Source organism: Manacus candei, unplaced genomic scaffold (genome assembly GCF_025592945.1).
Source record: "Manacus candei isolate 608988 ecotype Guabito, Panama unplaced genomic scaffold, ASM2559294v1 h1tg000050l, whole genome shotgun sequence".
NCBI lineage: Eukaryota > Metazoa > Chordata > Aves > Passeriformes > Pipridae > Manacus > Manacus candei.
Window position 1 is genome coordinate 28,676,766 of NW_026138098.1, and position 19,549 is coordinate 28,696,314.

Sequence of the window (19,549 nt, forward strand, 5' to 3'; positions counted from 1 at the left end):
TGAGTTTTTACCAACTGCTGTGTGAGGAAAAGGGTGTTCATCTACTTGGGTAACAGGTTTTGTGGATGTGCAGATAGACCAGCACAGGTGATGGCATTGATTCACTTAACAGTATTCCCAGCAGGAGGAAGCCAGAAGTGGAAAAGTAAGGTCCTTGTATATGATCCCAATTTGCAAAGTGGGTTTCTTGTGGTAAAGCTAGCAAAGCAGTAAAATAACTAAGAGGTCTTTACCAACTTGTGAAAACAAAAGCACAATCTGCATAGAAATCTTGGAGAAATGTTTAAAGGTTATTTTTGGAATGGAGCAAGCACTACCCAGGGAAACTGGTCAAATAATGATATAGGGGGTGATAAATCTGGAGGGCTGCTTGGGAGCATGAAAACTCTGGTGATTTTATACCCTTAAGTATGTCATTTAAAATGTAGGTGTAAGGATGTACTTTAGTTTGAGGTTGAGGTTTTTTTTTCCTTGCCCCCTCCCCTGGCATAATTTATTTAATGTAAAATGTTCTTCCAAGAGTGCTTTGCTTACTTGCTTGTGGACTCTTGCATGACTCAGAGCAGTAAGTGAAAAATCTTCTTGTGTTTCCAGGGAACAGAAATCCCTACCTAACTATGCTCTAAAAGGTCAAATTCAATTTAATAAATTTATCTCTCAGGAAAACAAGCATCTTTTTTAGCTGGTGGAGCTAAAAAAAATTATTTTGCATTTTGGAAAAAAATAATTTGAAGTGTATTATAGGTGTGTAAGTTTGGAGTGCTAAAAGCTTCTATTAGTGAGACCACATTGGTGTAAATCCTCAGTACATGTTGAAGTCAGTAGCATTACTCGTAATTCTATTATATGGTCTCTGTAAAAAAAGGAGAGCTGCTGGGAAATGCAATTCAAATTTGGTCTTAAAGTACTTATCTAAGGGCTGTATCCTGACAGCATTTTAAAAATAAGGATTGTAATCAATGCTATTGCTTAAAAATCAATGTTGCCTGGTCTAGTCATGTGTGATAATACAGCACTGCAGCAAATAAAGCTATTTCAACTGCAGGCTTGCATTCAGCTGGGTAGCATGTAGCTGTAGTAAAATATATTGCTGTATAATGCTGCACAGTTTGGACTGGGAGCATGATAGGAGTGTATTTAATGATATTATGAAGACATTGGAGAACGTGGGGACTTTAGAAACCATTGGTTGGGGAGGTTTCATGAAGGGACTGTGACTCAGGGAGTGCTGAATGCTTAAAGTGGCATCTGTTTTTTTATCCTCCCTGCCCTTTTCATAAGCCTTTTACCACAATATCTCCAAGTTTTCAGAAGGCCAGAAGCTTTTGTTGGCTTTGTTTTTTCAGAACTGTTGAGTCAGGTTGCAAAATAATAGTTTGAAGTTCATTTCTAATTAGAATCCATAAAAAGAGGTCATTGTTTCCAGTGCTTTCAGGTGTTGTGTACCAGGAATTGAAATGTTTTGGAACTCTTGAACTAATTTGTACTTCTTTCTGTGGCTTAAACTTCTACACTATGTCAATAATACCCAAATGGTTCTATGTGGAAGTCTACAAAGTCATGTGGTGCTGGGTTGTGCATTTCCACTGACCACACTATAAAAACTACTGCAGCTGTGTCTCTGACACACTTGTGTTTGCAGCTGAGGCTGTATAAATGGGAAGGGACGGGTGTTGAAGGGATGAGGCAGCACCAAGATGTGGCTTACCTGACTTAAACCATGGGAAAGGTTGTGAATGCCTGGGTGTGTTCATAGGCAGGAGTGTTCATAGAAGAAGCTGCTTTTCAGGGAGAGGCATAAAATGCCCACAGAAAATCAACCTGACATAAACAAACTTCTCGACACTGGGAAAGCTGGGTTAGAAAGCTGCTACTCTGTTCATGCTCACAAACACCTTCTACAGCCTAAAAGTGGGAAGGAAGCAGTGTGATTTTTCTCTTCTCTCCCCTTTTCTCACCAGGCCATATGGAAATATTTCAAGGTGGTTTTACTTTTTTTTTTTTTTTTTTTTCTTTCTCAAAAGAGGTGTATGTTCTTCCCCCACTCCTTTTCCAACACCTCATCCTCAGGACACCCCTTTCTCAGGTGGGAGACCTAGTTCAGGTGCCTAGTCCAGCAGAATTGAAGAAGTAACAAAGAGGTGAGTATAACCAAGCTTGTATTTCTGGGTGGGTTTGTCTCTAGAGCTTTTCTTATCCATTTCAATATAAGGTATTTTCCCCCACTTCACACACTCCTCCCCACCATGGTTAAAAGGTTGAAAAGAAACAAAAGCATTAGACAGCTGAAGACCCATCACTTGGGTCAGCAATGGAACTTGGATACTGAAAATTTGCATCAAGACTCAGCTACATGGAATGGGTTGTTCCCAAGGACCACAAGAAGCGTTTTCTGATGGAAATTATTTTAAATTAGATAATTTTTTGTAGTTTCTGTATGATATACCAACTTGAAACTACTTAAAATTTCTTGTTTGACCAGCCAAAAATAAACATACCATGTTTCCCTTATACCTTCTAGAGAAGTAGGACAGCTGAGTGAGTGCAGTAACTAAGGAAAGGAACTTGATGTTCTTGTTCACCCTTAAATTGAGAACTGAATACGATGTTCATGCAACAGTCCACTCAATTAGTCATGAAATGAATCAGTGACTGTGGTGGGAATGGAGCCCAGGAATCATGGCCCCTCTGCTCCAATGGCTGGATTGCACTGCCTTTAAAAACAATCCCTTTTTTTAATAGGAAATTTAAGATATACCATGACAGTTTACCATACTGTCTGGCTTTTTTGTTGTTTTTGTTGGTTGATGGTTTGTTTTGTTTCCTCTAAGAGACAAAAATTACAACAAGCAAAAGCTTTGTGAGGATAAATTTTGAAGTCAGGCATACAGTGAGAGTCAAGCTGATGGTTCTGGTATAAAATCTTCATTTCCCTTCCTGGAAACATGAGTATGAATTATGAACTCTATGACTGGGGACCTTTTCTAAAAGAGAACACAAATCCCTGGGAGAATATATTCTCTCCTGCTCTGTGTGTGTGACTGCCATTAATGCTAATGGAGTCAATGAAAAGGCAAATATGCCCTTGTTTGCACAAATGGCTGCAAAGTAGATGCTATAAAAACACAGTGGGAAACAAACAAACAAAACAACCCCACCCCAAACAAAGAAAAACCCCAACCCATCAACTCCATGACACAGCATTGCAAGTCAAAAAAAGAGACCTTATCAGCTGGTGGAAGTGACCTATTGTAGGACAGTCCCTAAGTATAATATGGTTTAGAATGGACTGCTGAGGAGGATCAGGGTTGTTTTTTTTTAAGGTAAAATTACTTTCCACTTAGAGTACTTTCCATTGTGAGGCTTTTAAAGGACTTTGTACCCACAGACTGAATCACTATTTAGTGATGGAATTAGTGCAACTGAAAATGTTCCTATTCTTTGCCTGAGATGCAGCAAAGGGCAGTTTCTGGCTTGTAGCAAAATTTTCTGCTTACATCACTCCTTGGTGGAGTTTGCAGTGAAGTAGGAACAAACATGAGACCAGTTACTGTGTCTTGGCTGCAGGGCAGAACTTTTTCAAATGAACATGTTCAGACTTCTCTGGTTATGGGCTTCACCACACAGCAGCATCTGCTTTACTGGTTTTGTTGCTGTCTAGGGGGGTAAAGTGAGAAGTAGCAAAAATGTGACTTCTCCAGAGTCCTCACCCAACTGAGGTGAACTGCAGGTTAAATTCTAGTAACTTGTTTTCTCCTCTGTCTGGCATACCCACCCTGCAGTTTCAATCAGTTCTAACAAAGCAAGGATATATTTTTATGGTGAGGTGTTGGTAAATTTTATAATAGTGGAAGTGCTGGGAAACGTATTTGCAGTGAAGTACCTATAAAACATAGTGGTCATTCTTGGCTCATTGCTACCTGTGAAAGTGCAAGATTGGTCGGTATGTGTTTATGGCAGCTGGACAGGGAAGGATATCTAGGGTTTTTCTTGTTTTGGTTTTCCTTTTGGGATGTGTCTGCCTCTTTGGGTTGCTGTCCTAGCACTGTCTCATCATCTGTAATAGGCAGCTCGTTGAACAGCTCACGAGACTGGACTGTGTACAATCTGGGTGGATCAATGAGGCATGCAAGATGCCAGTGAAGTTAGTTCAGAGATTATCTTGATATGGCTACTATTAAATCAGGAACAAAGGACAAACACTTTTACTGGGAGAGCCTGCATTCCTGTGCAGCTGTACTGTAACAAAGATGACAACCAGACCTACTTTGCTCCGATTTTTTTTTTTTTTTAAGAGAAGGATCTCTGCTCAGGAAAAAAGCTTACAGAGTTTAGCCTTTTCCAGTAAGTGTTCAGTGGATATAATGACAAGGAGCTTGCTTAGAAATGGAAGAGAAAAGGGTTTTCCCCTAACTATGAGTTACATCCACATCTCTTATAGTAATTACAAAGGATTCTTCAGCCACTTGTGTGTTAGAATTCTCAATCAAATACATATTGATGGTATTAAAATGTTGTGAATAAAGAGATTCCTTTCTGAGTTCCTTCTGAATCAAAGTGTTTATTAAATACAGATGCCAAGATAGAGATTACACTTACCAACACCTATAAAACTTGCCTTGGACTGCATTAAGAGTGCATTTATGCAATTATGAAACTGTGGAAGGCTGGAAAAGCCTCTATAGGCCCTTACCTACTGTAAAGAAAATGCCTGTTAGAGTAAAATAAGGTGTGAAAAGGCACAGCTGGAAGAGAGGAGTAGGGAAGTAAATACGAATCTTATCAAGATGCAACAGATATTGAACTGATGAAATTAAGCAAACATAAGTATGAATTAAATCAAATCTAGGCTGTGTGTACTCTGCTGAATTAAATCAGGTAAAAATATGGAAATAATAGTGCTTTACCTTCTTTATGGCACCTTAAAAGGCATGTCAATCCAAATGAAGTTTGACTGTAGCAAAGTTTCAGATTGTTGGTAGGCACACAACAAATTAATCAAGAATGTTGACTGTCCCACAAAGAACTCTATAATTCAGCAACCAATTCTTGCAGACTTTAGTCCATTTACTCCTGGAAGATTATCATACTATGCTATTAATCATGAAAAGAGAAAAGGTGGTTTCAGTAATCTAAAGAAGCTTCAATAAAGCAACTGAAACTTGGGGTTGTCAACACAGGAGAATGACAATCAAAATGAATTTTTAAACATAAGCATCCACAAAGTAAGGAATGCATAGTAGGTTTGAGATTGTGCATTACTGTTTCCCAAGTGAAGCACAGCTGTTCAACTTCATTGCATTTTAGAATGAGAAATTTGACCTTTTTTTGTGTGTGTTAACAATAGATATCTTGGTTTGAGATTGTTACCATGTTGCATAAGATCATATTTTTGTTTATTTTTTGTTTTCATTCTTCCTGAGCAGCTAAGGACCGGAGGTATTTGCTGCATCTTTACACCTGTATAACTGATTTAGAGGAGTTCTATTTACTTTCAGAAGGAATAATAATAATTGCTATGTGTACAGATGTAGATATATATGCACATATTGTCATATGTGGAAGCCTCAGCTTAGCTACAGTAAATGGGTGGAACTTGAGAGAAGACATGAGAAGTGTTGAATCTTAAAGCACTCCATTTTTTCTGAGCATAGGGTATAGTATGATAACAGTCTCAATGTTATGGTCTTGCAGAGTTCTTGCTTATGAAGCAGCTTTGTAAATGCTCAGTGAACGTGAGGGGCTTTCCAGACCCAGGCATGTCCTGCAGCCAGAGTTCTGCTGTTGTCTTTCAAAAGGTGCTTCATTCTTGCTGTGGTAGCACAGAGGGACAGAGCCCTGGGCACAAGGCTCTGAGTGTGGTACTGCACAAGCCTTTCAGTTTACCTTTATAGGATACTTTATGTTTCTATTTGCAATGTAGTTTTTGGAGCATTACTCAGGCCATTCTCCTGTGGTAGCAAACCCCATTTGGTACAGGTTTCATACCATGTTCATTCAGATAACAGCAATAAGCACAGCAATAACTCATGATGGGTAAGCCTAAAATCACCACAGTGGTTTGCAAAGGTAATAGAGCTGTCTGAAATCTGCATAGAATCACATCTGTTGCCACAGAGTTGAATTTTGAGTGGTGTCTGTCACTTGAGTTGGGTATTTACATTGCATATTGCTAACGAGATGCCATTCTTCCATTGGCACTGTAAATCCAGTGGTACCTTGGGTAACAATGTGCTATGAGTCCCCTATGCAACGATGATGGAATATCACAGTGACCTACAACATTCTTAATATGCAAAATGTTGGCGAATGGATTAGCCTTTTAGTGTTGATTGCTGCATCTAAACAATGTTCACCCACTGCAAAATGTCAGCACTCTCCTGATGGCAAATGATGAGTGGCAGAATTGAAATGAGTGGTCTCATTTACACTGGGCTTAGAAATGTAACATTGATAGCTTTTTTGGGAAGGAGGGAAATCATAGGGGAATCAGTAAGTGTTATGAAAGACATAATCCAAGTCAAAGTTGTTGGCTTTTTTTTTGTTGTTGTTGTTTAAAAAAAAAAAAAAGAGTGGTGAGAGAGGAGAAAGAAAAAAATTATGCAAATAATGGGAAAGAAAAGGCAATGCAGCCTGACTGCTGCAACTCTTTATCCTGAAGAGACTCTACTGAACTTGCAGTTCTTCTCTTTGCTGTAGTGGATCCATTTAGGTCTCATTGTACTTTGCATGTTGCATATCAGATTTTATGGCACTTGAGATTTCTTCTAGGCATTTTTCTTGTTTGTTGTTGTCCTCTGACTGTAGCCTTCTGCCCTGTTTTGGGGCCTGTTTCAGTTGGTCTGTTCTACAGTATTCTGGGCTCTTGTCTTTCCCCCATCCCTCCCTTGGCTGGGAGGGATGGATCCTTTTCTGCATGCAGAGTGTTTGCTCATGGAGTTCACAGGAAATTTTGTAACTTGTCCAATTCACTGGGTTTAGATTTTTAATATTTTATATTACTATTTTATTATTACTAAAGTAGCAGCCAGAGGCATCTGAGCTGAGGTCAGGACCTCACTGTGCAAACTACAGAAAGAGGCAAACCTGCTCCCAAGTGCTTGGAGTGCTGCTGACGGGTGCTTGGGTGCCTGCACAAATCACAGGGTTAACAGCTGCATGTTTCTACAGCTCTCAGGCTAGGATGCCAAAGCACTACTCAAACACAAATAAATTTAGCCTCCTTTACTCTATGAAAATCAGAGACTGGTTCTGTGGTAACACTTTCCCCCTCTCTAATTCCCACACATGTACTTGTTACTGACATATATATGACTCTGGTCAATATAGGTGCTTAACTTTTTAAAGAGCCTGTGTAAGTCACTAAGTGCATATTGATTTGAAGCAAATGTAAATTAGAATTAATTTTGACTTGCTAACGTAGTCAAATAAGGAACATTTCTATTGATCTCTGTCCCAGAAGCCAATTATCTGGATTAAGTGTTTTTATTACATGAAATGCAGAGTATAGTATATATCATTCTGCATTGATCAGTGTGAAATTGCATATTTAAGACAAGGACTGTAAGTAAGAGTAGTTAACAAGTGATTTATTTTTAAAAACCATATCTTGTTTTATTTACCCCCTGCTCTTCCCTGTTCAAAAGCTGTGCTTGTAACTACCACCGAATAAGAGGTTGTTGATGCATGTGGATCAACAGGGATTCTTGTTCGTATCATTTCCATTTCGGTTTCCTTCCCTTTCACTCTGCTCCATCTATGCTGTGTGTTCCCTCCCCTTTCTGCCTCCCCAGCCACTGTAAAGCTTATCTAGATTTCCTACTCCTTTAGCATGGAGCAGTTCTTGTTGTACTGTGCTCTGCGTGGAAAAAAATATTTTCTATATGGAATAAATACATTGCAGCTATCGCTCCTGCAAGCAAGCAATGCTAAGTATCCGGAGAATTTACTAGAGCATATACAGGTGATGGTTACAAAAAGTGTGCTGAATAGACGTCCCAGGGATGCTATAGTAAGTGACAGGGGTCGGGGTGCCGCCGGACCCTCCGTGCCCAGCCTCCCGGGGCTCAGCAGGCGGCGGGGACCCGGTCATTCCCCGCCGAGCCCTCGGGCTCTGCCTTTCGCTTCCCGAGAGCAGGATGCGGCCACAGCGCGCTGTTACCAGGCTTGCGCTTGCAAGACTGCGACCTCCAGGAATCGCTCTGCTTCCCGTTATCCAAAGGCTGACATTATCTCTATGTATCGCTATAGCGGTCCGTGCCTCAACCCTACAGCAACTTAATAATCTTGGTAACATCCTGCACTCAACTAATTTTCTTGGCAGTAGTTTTAATTACGTTTCGGGCTCCTGAATGAATTTGTTTTCTCTGGATCCTCGGTATATTGAGACGCTTGTCACGTTTGGGTGCCTGCAATCACTGATGCGTTTGTTTTAGGGGATGAATTAGTCTTCTGAGCCTGAGCATGTCCAATTTATGAATTGGATTTCATTGAAAGCTAGAACAAAACAAAACAAGAAAAGGTTATGCTGTACCACTTTTCTCCCCCACCCCCTCGCCCCCAGCGCGGGGGTAAAAGCCTCTCCTTTCCATTTCGCTCCTCAAACGCGTGGTCCGTGTCCCGGGCCCGAGCGTGCGGGAGGAGGAAGGGGCAATCCCTCCGCCCCGCGGTGCCCCCAAGTTGTAGGAGCGGCGGCGGGCGCGGCCCCACGCCCTTACCTGGGGGGGCACCCCGCGGAGCCGGCCGGGGGCTGCGGGAGGCCGCGCGGTGCTGGGCGCCCTCCGGGCAGCGGCTGCGGCCCCGCGGACCCTCCCGCGCCCGGCGACGGGGAGCTGCCCCCCCGCCTCGCCTCCCTGCGCCGCGAGCACCGGCCCCCTGCCCCTTTCCTCGGGGAGCTATGCGTGATACACATGTACATGTGATTCTGGATGCGCCCAGCTGTGCCGGCCGCGGTCGGTGTCCCCGCTGCCCGCCCGCCCGCCTGCCCCGGCGGCACCGAGCGCCGAGGCTCCGCAGTCACGTGGCGCGGGGGGCGGGCGGCGGCGGCGGGGGGGCCGCTCCGCAGTTCGCGGTCTGCCGGCGCCCCGGCACACACCGAGCGCTGGAGGCTCCGCCGCGCCGCCTGCCAAACCGGGATCTACCTCCGTGATTTTTTTTTTTTTTTTTTTTCCCCCCTTTCCCCTCCCCCCCCTCCACCTGTCCCCGTCGCCCGTTTTTGCTCGATTTTGGGAAATTCTTGGGTCGCTGCAGGAATTCGGGATTTTTTTTCTGAGAGGGGGGTGTTTGGGCATCTCTCCCCGGCGCCCGCTGCCTTGCTCCACCTGCCCTTGCACCTTTTTTCTTCTTTTCCCCTGTCTGTCTCTCCCACCAAACCCGGGCTGATGTGCTGTGCGAGAGGCTGGAAATGGAAGTGTTGATGCTCTGGCTTTTCCCCTGGATATTTCAGTGCGTTTCGGTGCGGGCGGACTCCATCATCCACATTGGTAAGACGGGGAACGGGGGGGGTTGGAGAGAGACGCGGTAGATATATAAATATATAAAGGGAGCATCTCGTTTAGCCGCGATAATGTCACGGGCAGCGGTTGAACCCAACTCCGTGGAGAGACAGAAGGAGGGATGGGAGAAAGGCGGCTGAATTCCCCACCCGGCTATTCCTGATTGTAAAGTTAGGGGCGAAATGCCGCCTGTTTGCCCGGCCAGGAGCGGGCAGGGGACCCGCCGGGGCCGCCGCTGCGGTCTCCCATGTGCCTGGGGAGTCTGTGCTTGGACCTGTTTGCGTGGAAAGGCTTTCTTCCCCCCACCCCCCGCCTCCTCGCCACCGAAAACAAACAACCGCCCCCATCACCCGAGCAGGAGAGAGGCATAATCTGAACGTGCTCACAGGGAAAACTTTCGGGGAGATAATCCCCTGGTTTGCATCCCCTGTCGTAGCAGGTGTCAGCCGAGCCGGAATGCGGAGGGGAGGAACTTGGCTGGGAAAGGGTTAGAAAGGCGAGCTTTGCAGCGGCTCTGTGTGTGCGTGTGTGTCTGTGCGCGCAACTGTTGTGGTTTGAATAAGATCTCATTAAAACCCCTGGGCAGCAAGAAGGCTGGATCAGCAGTGGGAGGAAGAGAGGGATGAATAAGAGGCTAAGGAAAGGCTGATGTGAACTTTTATGGCTTCTGGGAGCAAGGCACGGTGATGTCCGCGGGAAGCCTGGCAAGCAAAAGCGAGTCTCTGCAGTCACCTTTTGGCTGGTGTTGAAAGGTACCAGCAGGAACGAAAATGAGGATGTTTAGGGGTGGAGAGGGGGGAGAGAATCACTTGTGGAGGATGATAGAGGAGGAGACGGGAGTACGGCCGGGAAATGAAAAGCCGTAATTCCCACTAGCCTTTCGGGGAGGATGAGAGATCAAAAAAAGGAGGGGGCCGGGGCAGGAGCCATCGTGGTGAGGCGAGGCTCCACTGAGACGGGAGGAAACTCTCGTGTCGACCCGGGGCGAGGAAAGGGAGAGGGGGACCAGCCCTGTAACAAGTTTCCCGGCACGGGTAGCTCCGGAGCCGGCGGAGGAGGCTCCGGTCATCGCCGCTCGCCTCCGGAGCCTGGGGGCGCAGCCAAGGCAGACAGCATTGCGGAGCCATTAAGGAGACGGGGTCAGCCCTGACCGCAGCTGAGGTCTCCGGCCCAGGGACACTCCTCAGGGCAGGGCAGACCCCGGCGGCACCGGGACCAGCCCCGCGGGGAGGCAGGGAGGCGGCCTTGGAGAAGTGCCCTGGCCGGGGGCAGAGGGGTGGGCGAAACAACCTCCGCGGGTCTTCCCCTCCGCCCCACTTCTCTTGCGCGTGGACGGTGTCACCTCGGCTTCTCCCCGCACGAACTTCGGCCCGAGTAGTGTTTGCTAAGTGCCGGCAGAAATAGCGGTCCGGTGGGCAGGAGCGAGGAGCTGCTGTGTGCACGGCTCTGATTTCACACGGGCAGTGCCCAGGCACGCACGGTGTGAATCAGCAGGACTTTTCCAGGCTGGGGAATAACGTTTTTTTTGCTTGTTTTGTTGCCAGCTCTAAAGATCTCCCACGGCCGCGTACAGCAGGGCAGTAAGCCTGGCGTGGGCACACACACGCTCCGTAGAGAGGGATTTTATGTAACACACATCGCCAGATGTTTTCACGTTAACTGCATAAACAGGACAGTAAAATTACAGCTTTCAGGTTGCTGGACGCAAATCCTGACTTGACGTTTGTGCGTGCTTGTAAGCTTCAATAAAACTGCGGCCTGAAAGGCGGCATCCCAGGAGCGGCGAAGCAGAGCGAGCAAAAAGTTGGTGGAGTTCCCAAGCCTGCTCCCTTTCTCGTCACTGGCGAAGCGAGTCCCTCACGCCGGCGTGGCTGCCGTTCAGGGCTCCGTAAATGCCAGTGGAGCAGAAGTGGCCCGGAGGAATGCTGAGCCTCCCCGTGCCCGGCCGCCCCCTCGTGTGTCCCGGCCCCGATGCCCCGGGAATGCCCTGCCTGGCGCCGTGCGAGCCGGCCCGGAGGGCAGCGGGGGCTCTGGGTTGGCGGGCGGGCCGAGCTGGTGATGAGCGGGGCCGAACCCTCCTCACCCTCTGCCGCCTTCCTCCCCTCAGGTGCCATTTTCGAGGGCAATGCTGCCAAGGACGACGAGGTGTTCAAGCAGGCGGTGTCGGATCTGAACCTCAATGACGACATCCTCCAGAGCGAGAAAATCACTTACTCCATCAAGCTCATAGAGGCCAACAACCCCTTCCATGCGGTGCAGGAAGGTGAGCGCCCCGGGCGGCACCCACGGGGCTGGGTGCGGGAGCGGGAAGGGGCTGGAGGGGACTGTCTCGTCCCGGCGGCGCGGAGGGGGCGTCAGCGCCGGGGACAGCCCAGACCTGTCCTGGCGCTCGGCTGGAAACTTTCCTTCGGTCGGGGGTCGGCGCTGTCTTACAAGGAAAGGGGAGGGACGGCGCGGTGCGGTGGCGGCGGCGCCGAGTCCAGCCCAGCTCAGCCCGGCCGTGCGGCGAGGGCAGCCCGGGCTGGGAGAGAGGGTAGGGCAGGGCATGGGGGGCTCCGCATCGCTCCGGGATCCGCAAACGCCCCCTCTCTCCGCCGCTGCGCAGGGAAGGCCGGGCCCTGGCCCCCACCGCCACCCCGATCCCCCCGCAGGGACGCAGCGGGACAGGGCAGGCGAGCGGGGCCCGCCGGACGGGAGGGGGTCGTGCGGCACCGAGGGGCCGGGCCGGGGATGCTGCGGCCGCCGATGGTGGCGGGGCGTCTCTCCCCGAGCATCCGCCCCTGCTCCCCCGAGGGGAGGCAGAGACGGGGGCAGCGCGGAGCTCCATCCCGGGGAGCTGGGGAAAGGGCAAGGGAGCCGGCTGGAAACCTGCCCAGAGCATACGAGTTCTGACAAGTCCCTATGTGGGTAAATAATTTCAATTAGATCTTTTGCAAAAGGGAAACGTTTAAATTAATCAGCTTGCCTTTACAAATAAGACTTTAAAAAGATATTATTTGTGATTTAATGAAGCGAAGGTTAATTATGGCCTAGGTTATTTCAGAAGCTGCGTTTTTCAGTAGTAATTATTCTAGAAACAGAGTGCTATTTATATATCCAGACTAGAATATTTAAAAAAAATGATTCATCACCAGCCTTACCCTTAGTTTTACAGAGCACAGTGAATCTTTCCCGGTATGAAAATTTGCATTAATCCATATGTATTTATGTCTAAGTTGTGTACATGCAAATTATGGCTACAAAATTACATCAAATGTTAATTTTCATGAACTCTGAACAATTTCTTTAGCTATCTCTTTTCCTGAGAGTAAGAGCTAGTTAATATCATGCACATTCAGGAGAAATAGCAGTAGATATCTTTTCAAGGGCCTCATCCCATTGACATTAGGATTCCTCCTGCTGCTCTGAAAGCTTATCAAGGTGGTATAAAAATAATCTTTATGAAATGGGAAGAAGGGGACTTTAAAACAAAACTCCACCCACGTATTCAGACATCAGAGGAAAATAAAAGTCTCAAAATAATGGCGGGTTGATTTACTGGCAAAGAATAACTGAACAACTGGATCTTCTTACATTTGCAAAAAGCTCAGTGTCCTATATTGGAGCTTATTCATATTCATGGAAGTGACAGTAGTTGGCTGGCTGAACAATTGCTTTCAACAATGTCTCTTCTCAGAAGTTAAACTTTATGAAACAATTTTGAATGCCCAAGGATCTGAGCTGACAGTCTGGTGGATGGGGTCTCTGCTCAGTTTTGTTGAAAGCAGAAAAGCATGACCCACTGGAGGATTCTTCTTGATCTAGGGTTTTTTTTTTGTTTGCTTTTTTTTTTTTTTTATTTATTTAGTTGTTTGCTAAACTTGAAGACTGGTAGTACTGCGTTTTTGAAGCCTATCTTGAAAATAAATTTTCCCTGTTGAAATTCTGTGCGGCATCCACAGAAAAGAATCTGGTCAGATTTTCAAGCTTTTTGGTATAGAATCTTTGTGCTACCTCAATGTATGTAAATGAAGATGTTTTCTACTGTCCCTCCCAAGATGTTCTTTCAGGACTCACATGCTCATTGCAGCTAGAAATGCTCACTGATGAACTGATACAATGGTTGGACAATTAAGGATGTGGTTGACGAAGGTTTGCAATTCCAAAAAAAAACTTGTTCTCCATCACTACTTCATTAAGGCACATCAAGGTGTCTTCTTTTGGGAGGACTATGAAATGATCCTATCTGCAAGCCAAAGCTTGCCACAATGGGAGAGCTAAGCAAAGAGTGTCAGACTTTGCTCAATTTCCTGGCTTGCTTTATTGGCTTAGGTCTTTGTTTTCTTTAATTTACGTTTAATTTCCTACTTTTGAAATCATTATACACCATGCTGACAGAATGATCCACGGCATGTCCAAGTTGCTGGTCTGTTCTTACTGAGCTGTGTCACATTGCCCAGTGTTACTTGGTGCTGTTCTCACTATTCCAAATCTCGCTGTATCTCACCCTGCAGATGTCCTGCTCAGTTTGGTAAAATGTTGCATGTAGTAGTCAAAATAACCTGGAGCAAATCCACCGCCCAGACTGCTCACACAATCTTGCTGCTGCTACGTAAAATGCCCTGACATCCACATTATTCTTCTGCAGCGTCTTCCCAGGCAGCACCATGGAAATCAATGTTGCAAGCCTTAGTTTCATAGGGGTGGAACTTTTCATAGTAAAAACCAATTTGGAATAAAAATAGACCATTGTGATACTACTACCAGAATAGTTCACATGAACAAACCAATCACAAATATTGCTTATATTTGAGTTGTCTTTTGCACAATCTTTTAAGACAACATCGTAAATTATTTCTTAAGTCTTTTTAAAAGAGTGCTGCAAGCAAGGGCCTTTATTTCAAAGATTTTGTGCTGGTAAAATGATGGAGAGTCACCACTCCATGTAACAAGGTCTATTACACAATAATGAAACTTTAAATACTGATGGAGTAACATGTATTTGACCTGGCATTTATTGTGCAGTTGGAGAAGGTCTGCATGGGTGGGAAACATGGAAGGGTAGCACCTGCAGGGTTTTCTCAGCAGAAGCAGTGCATTCACAGAACTAAGGATCAAACAGAAGACACCTTGCTTTGTATAGAGAGTAGTTTTCAGTGCTGGATAGTGCTGAGAAGTGTTGCAAGATTTAAAAAAAACCCAAACAAAACCAACAACAAACCTCATAAAAAAACTGTAGGAACTTCACTTTGGGGGAGAGAAGGGCACTGTTGTGATAATCTCTGATGACTGAATTAGGTAAATGAAATTCAGATGCTTTTTCTTCAAAGTCTTGGTGGATCCTCATGTTAATGGTAGCCAGGTGCCAGTGAACAGTAATTAACAAAAGGTGTAAATTGTGTTTCATTCTTTGTTTTTCATTTTAATATATATTGCATAAACAAGATCCTGTTGTGCTGATAAATAATGAGATTATTTTGGCCCCATCAAAGTCATTCTATAACAAAGTGTGGCAAATGGGTGGAAGGAAATCCAGTGGCAAGGGATGTAACAGTAAAGAATAAACAGACCCTGGTGTATGCATAAAATAGGACTTTGTTGTCTGCCCTTGCAAGCAATCATTGCATTTTGTAGAATATTGCTTTTATGTATGTGGCAATTACTTGAGGGAAAAATTGTTTTCTCACTGACTGTCATGGGAGGAAATACACGTGGGGAATCATTGTTCTTCTCATAAGATTTAGAGAAATGAGCTCAAATCACAAACATGAAGTTAAACTGTATCCTTGCTTCCACAAGAGCTGTGTGCTCAGTTTGAGTTAAGTGATTGCAATGTGAGGTCAGAAGTGCTTGTGTGTGTGTGGTGTGTATTGAAGCTACTACTGTGGTAACCTTTTTGTGATTCAAGGATTCAAATAATCTCAAAGCTGTGAGAAACTTTGAAGCTTTCGGTTCAGATTGGGATTTTTGAGCCTGCCATTGGCGTTGAAAAGGGACTGTGTGTATGACATATGGGTGGCAAACAGGTTTCCAGATGGGCTTGAAAACATGATGACATGTTTAAACTAAAAAAACCAAACAGAATTAACGTGTGAGTTTTTAACATGTTGCTTTTGAAGGGGGCATAATTAGCTGTAGGTCAAAACTGGGGCATAAGAAAGCTAATACTTAACATTTGTAGTGCCCTTAGGAGAGTGGATACAGAGGAGACTTATTCAGAAACTGCAAAACTTTCAAACCCTGTTTCTCAGCGGATGGTGCTTACATATCTATGGAGCTGAAACTTGCTGTTCTCTCTGCATAGCAATTTCAAATGAATTGTTTCTAATTTGGGCAGCCTTGTATGTGTGCTTGTTGATGTTAAAATGCTGTCAGTTCTGCAAACCAGAACACATTTGGAAAACCAGAATGTGATTTGAGATCAGGAATGATGTTCCATAAATGGGTTTATTGTCAGCCCCATACACACTGCTGTGGTTTCAGAGCAACTCGGAGCTGATAACTTTTTGGGTGTCTGTGTTGTATACCAGTGGGTGAATCTGATCTGTTCTCACAGTCTGCAGCACGTGGTGCTGATACATACAAATAGAATAGAATAGACAGGATAGACCATTCCAGTTGGAAGTGATGTACAACGATCATCTAGTCCAACTGCCTGAATAATTCAGGGCTCACCAAAAGTTCAAGCATGTTTTTAAGAACAGTGTCCAAATGTCTCTTACAACAGTGACAGACTTGTGGCATCAAGCAGCTCTCCAGAAAGGCTGTTCTAGTGTTTGACCACCTTCTTAGTAAAGAAATGCTTCCTCATGTCCAGTCTAAACTTTTCCTGGCTCGGCTTTGAACCATCCGAACACATCCTATCACAGGGTCCCAGGGAGAAGAGATCAGCACATGGTTCCTAATCCATTTTTGCTTAGCACATATATTTCATGTTAGTATCACAGTTTCTTTCAAATAGTTTTGGGTTTTTTTCACGGGGTATAAATTGATCAATATGTAGATAACTGAGATGAAATACAGACCTGGAGAATGGGATTCAGCAGCTCTATTGCTATTTACATTTTTTTGTGAAATATTACATTTACAAATTAATGTGTGTGTTTGTTTTTTTTTTTTTTTAAACAAACAAATCTTTATTGATTTGACTGCACTGGATTGGGAAACTTGGTTCCAGATACAAATCACAGACTGTACCTAGATTTTTAATGTAAAACATAAAAAAAAATATAAAATCTCATCTTTGCCAGAATTGCAAAGGATTGGTTTATACTTATGTACTGTCAGTTTTTCTCCAATGTTTTCTCTTGAGCCTTTCACTGTCAGGTAACTCCCTTTATCTGCTCTTCTTCCATGGTTTGCTGGAGCACAAGTTTCACACTGTTTTCATCAGGGTGCGAGGTCCTCTTTGGAAGTTCGCAATTTGAACTCTCTGGAAAAGCACATATTGTTACGTACTTTCTTTTCCTAAATTCAGTCTCAGCTTTCAACACTTTTTAAAAACCAACCAGAAAGAGTGTAGTTGGGGGCTCCTTCCCATGGTCAGAGAGGCCTTGCCGTGCAACTACACATTTTTTTCTACTAGTTTGCTGCATTGAAAAGCTGTTTCTCAGTGGGGTGAATGGGCTTAACAGTTTTACCTCCTTGTGCCCTCTGAGATCAGACAACGACTTGTCAAGGACTGCCACAGTGAAGACATCTGTGACACTGTCACCTCATTGTGCTTGTGTTTTTAGGCTCTATAGTTGCATGTTTCATTGTATTATAAACCCAAGTGTTTTCCTGAGCTAAAGAAAACAGCAAATTAAAATGCCTGTCTCTTCCCATTCTTGTAGTTTTATTATGCTGAAAGCAAAGACCTGCAGTAGGAAGAAAAGGAGTGATAGCCTATGGAGTCTATGGGTGCTGAGGATGAAGGCAGGCTACAGACTATGGGGCAAACATCCAAAGATGTTACTTTGTAGCCAACAGCTCTTCAGGTTCTGGTCACAGATTAACTGCAGGTGCAAAATACTTGGTTCTTTCGGGAGGAATTCCCAGCAGACAAATCCCTGGTACAGCTTGGGTGTTTTACAGGCTGTGCCAGGGTTAGTTCCACCCCAGCCACGTGCTCTGCTTTTATGGAGGCTCCAATCATTTCAGGCTGGGGCTGAGCTTCCCAGAGCTCAGTGTCACACTCAGTGTGAGACACATCTGGGTGCAGCAGTGAGGGGAGGAGGATGTGGTGCTGTGGGGTCGCAGCTCAGCATCCCAAGGTAGCGAGAGTCTTTTTTGTGGAAACACCACCAGTGTGGATGGGACCTGATCAGGGCATAGAGTCCTTTCTCAGCCTGGGGGATGCTGGTGGTGAAGTGGCCATGGGAGGTATCTCAGCACTGCTTGCTGTGGGGTATCAGGGTATCCCTTGTTATTTTCATGCTTTGCAGTTAAAAGACTTTTAGTCTGAAAGAGTTTTTACTTTTTTCACTTCATCTGCATCACAGGTTAAACTCAATTCTTCTCTCTTTTCTGTTTGCAGACTTGCTAATACCTTTATTTCCATGTTGGTTGTGGGTCTCATAAAAAAGAGAAGCTGCAGGTTGGGCTACAGTTCTTTTTTAGTACCTAATGGACTTTCCCACTGATCCTGCTGCTGATCCTACTCATTTCCCAAGGAGCTGCAGTTGTTTTTTTTTATTCTGGGATTTCATTATGGACAATATGCTACATCATTAACTAGTATGCTGGAAATTATCCCAAAAGTTCAGAAAGAAACGCTGTTCATAAAAATGTTAGCGAACGTGTTTTGGGGTTAAAGATTTTCTTTATAGTTCTCTTAATTATTTATTAATTTATTTTCTAAAGAAAAAAAAATTCTGAGTGTTTGTTTGTCTGTGGCAGCTGTTCTCAGTCATTAATGTGGAGGAGGATCTGTAAATGTGAAATGAGTATAGAAAACCGCCTCAGCCTGATCTGGTTAAGATGATGGCCCAAGACAAGGCTCCTGAGCTGTGAAATACAATCTGTATATATGCATACACATGCTGGCCCATATACTCCATACAAATGACTTAATTGCTAGACTTACTGTAGTGTGTCCAGCAGGGAATATGCCTTGAGCCTTTCTCTGTTCAGAATCTTCAAGCCTACAGATGATTAGGGGATTGACTATCTAAGTATTACATTTTAAATTGCATCTTCACACTTGCTGAATGAGATGAATTTAATATTTTGATGTGATTTATCATGCTAAGCTTGAGCCACGCAGTGAAAGGAGTTAAAGCTACACTTTCCTTGAACAGAGGGGATATTATCATGTTTATTAAACTGTTCAGAGTTACCATAGTTGTTTACTGGAAGGAAAACAAAACAAAGACTCAAAGCTCAGTTATACAATATACAACTGTAATAGTGCCTGGCTGTAAGACTACAGCACACTAAGACTGTGGCTGAAACAGTTACTTTGGATTTAACTTTTCATCATTTCAGAGCAACCACAGTCAAACTCATTTTTTAGGCAAAGATCAAAATGTTTCTTATACTTTTTATTCATAATGAATTTCCTCTGAGGGGAATTCCTGCTGTGTCTTTGTCTCTGTCATCTCATGCTTAGAGGTGTTTTTTTCAATTTACCCCTCAGGAAAAAAATTACTTAGATTATGTTGTTGGAATCATGATGCTGTGGGAGCCTTGTAATTATAGGAAATTAAACTTTTTTTTTTTAAACTTGAAAATATCTGCGTTTATCTGACAGTGCCCTGTTAGAAATAACCCCCTCAGGTCTTGCTTTTCTGGCAAGAGGTTTTTCCATAATTTTCAGTTATTTGAGTTGTTATATACTTTCTTTTTCCCAAGTTCATTTGAAAAATGGTTTGCATGTTAAATTTCACCTTTTTTTTTATGTAATAATACTTGCAGTGAGTTTTTTACATATGGAAATACTGTGTGGTGCTTTCCATTTGGACACCTGTTGAAGGTGGCCAGATTTCAGACTGAGAAATGAAACATTTTATGTATGGGGCACACATGAGTTATGCAGTGTACATCAGATTACCTGACACAAAAATGTGTCAGCTCTGAGGCTGAAATCCTGGGTG

The 19,549-nt window shown here is 44.3% G+C and overlaps 1 protein-coding gene across 4 annotated transcripts in view; it reads left to right on the forward strand.

The window, feature by feature from the left end:
• Positions 1 to 9,177: 9,177 nt before the first annotated feature.
• Positions 9,178 to 19,549, forward strand: part of GRID1 (glutamate ionotropic receptor delta type subunit 1) — a 510,592-nt gene continuing 500,220 nt past the window's right edge. For 3 of the 4 annotated variants that reach the window (XM_051799805.1, XM_051799806.1, XM_051799803.1), the window contains exons 1-2: positions 9,178 to 9,482; positions 11,602 to 11,757. In XM_051799805.1, the coding sequence (XP_051655765.1) occupies positions 9,404 to 9,482; positions 11,602 to 11,757 (235 nt within the window). In that variant the 5' untranslated portion in view covers positions 9,178 to 9,403. Of the gene's footprint in view, positions 9,483 to 10,128; positions 10,247 to 11,601; positions 11,758 to 19,549 lie in introns of those variants that run through there. The other variant, XM_051799804.1, reaches the window with a different exon arrangement.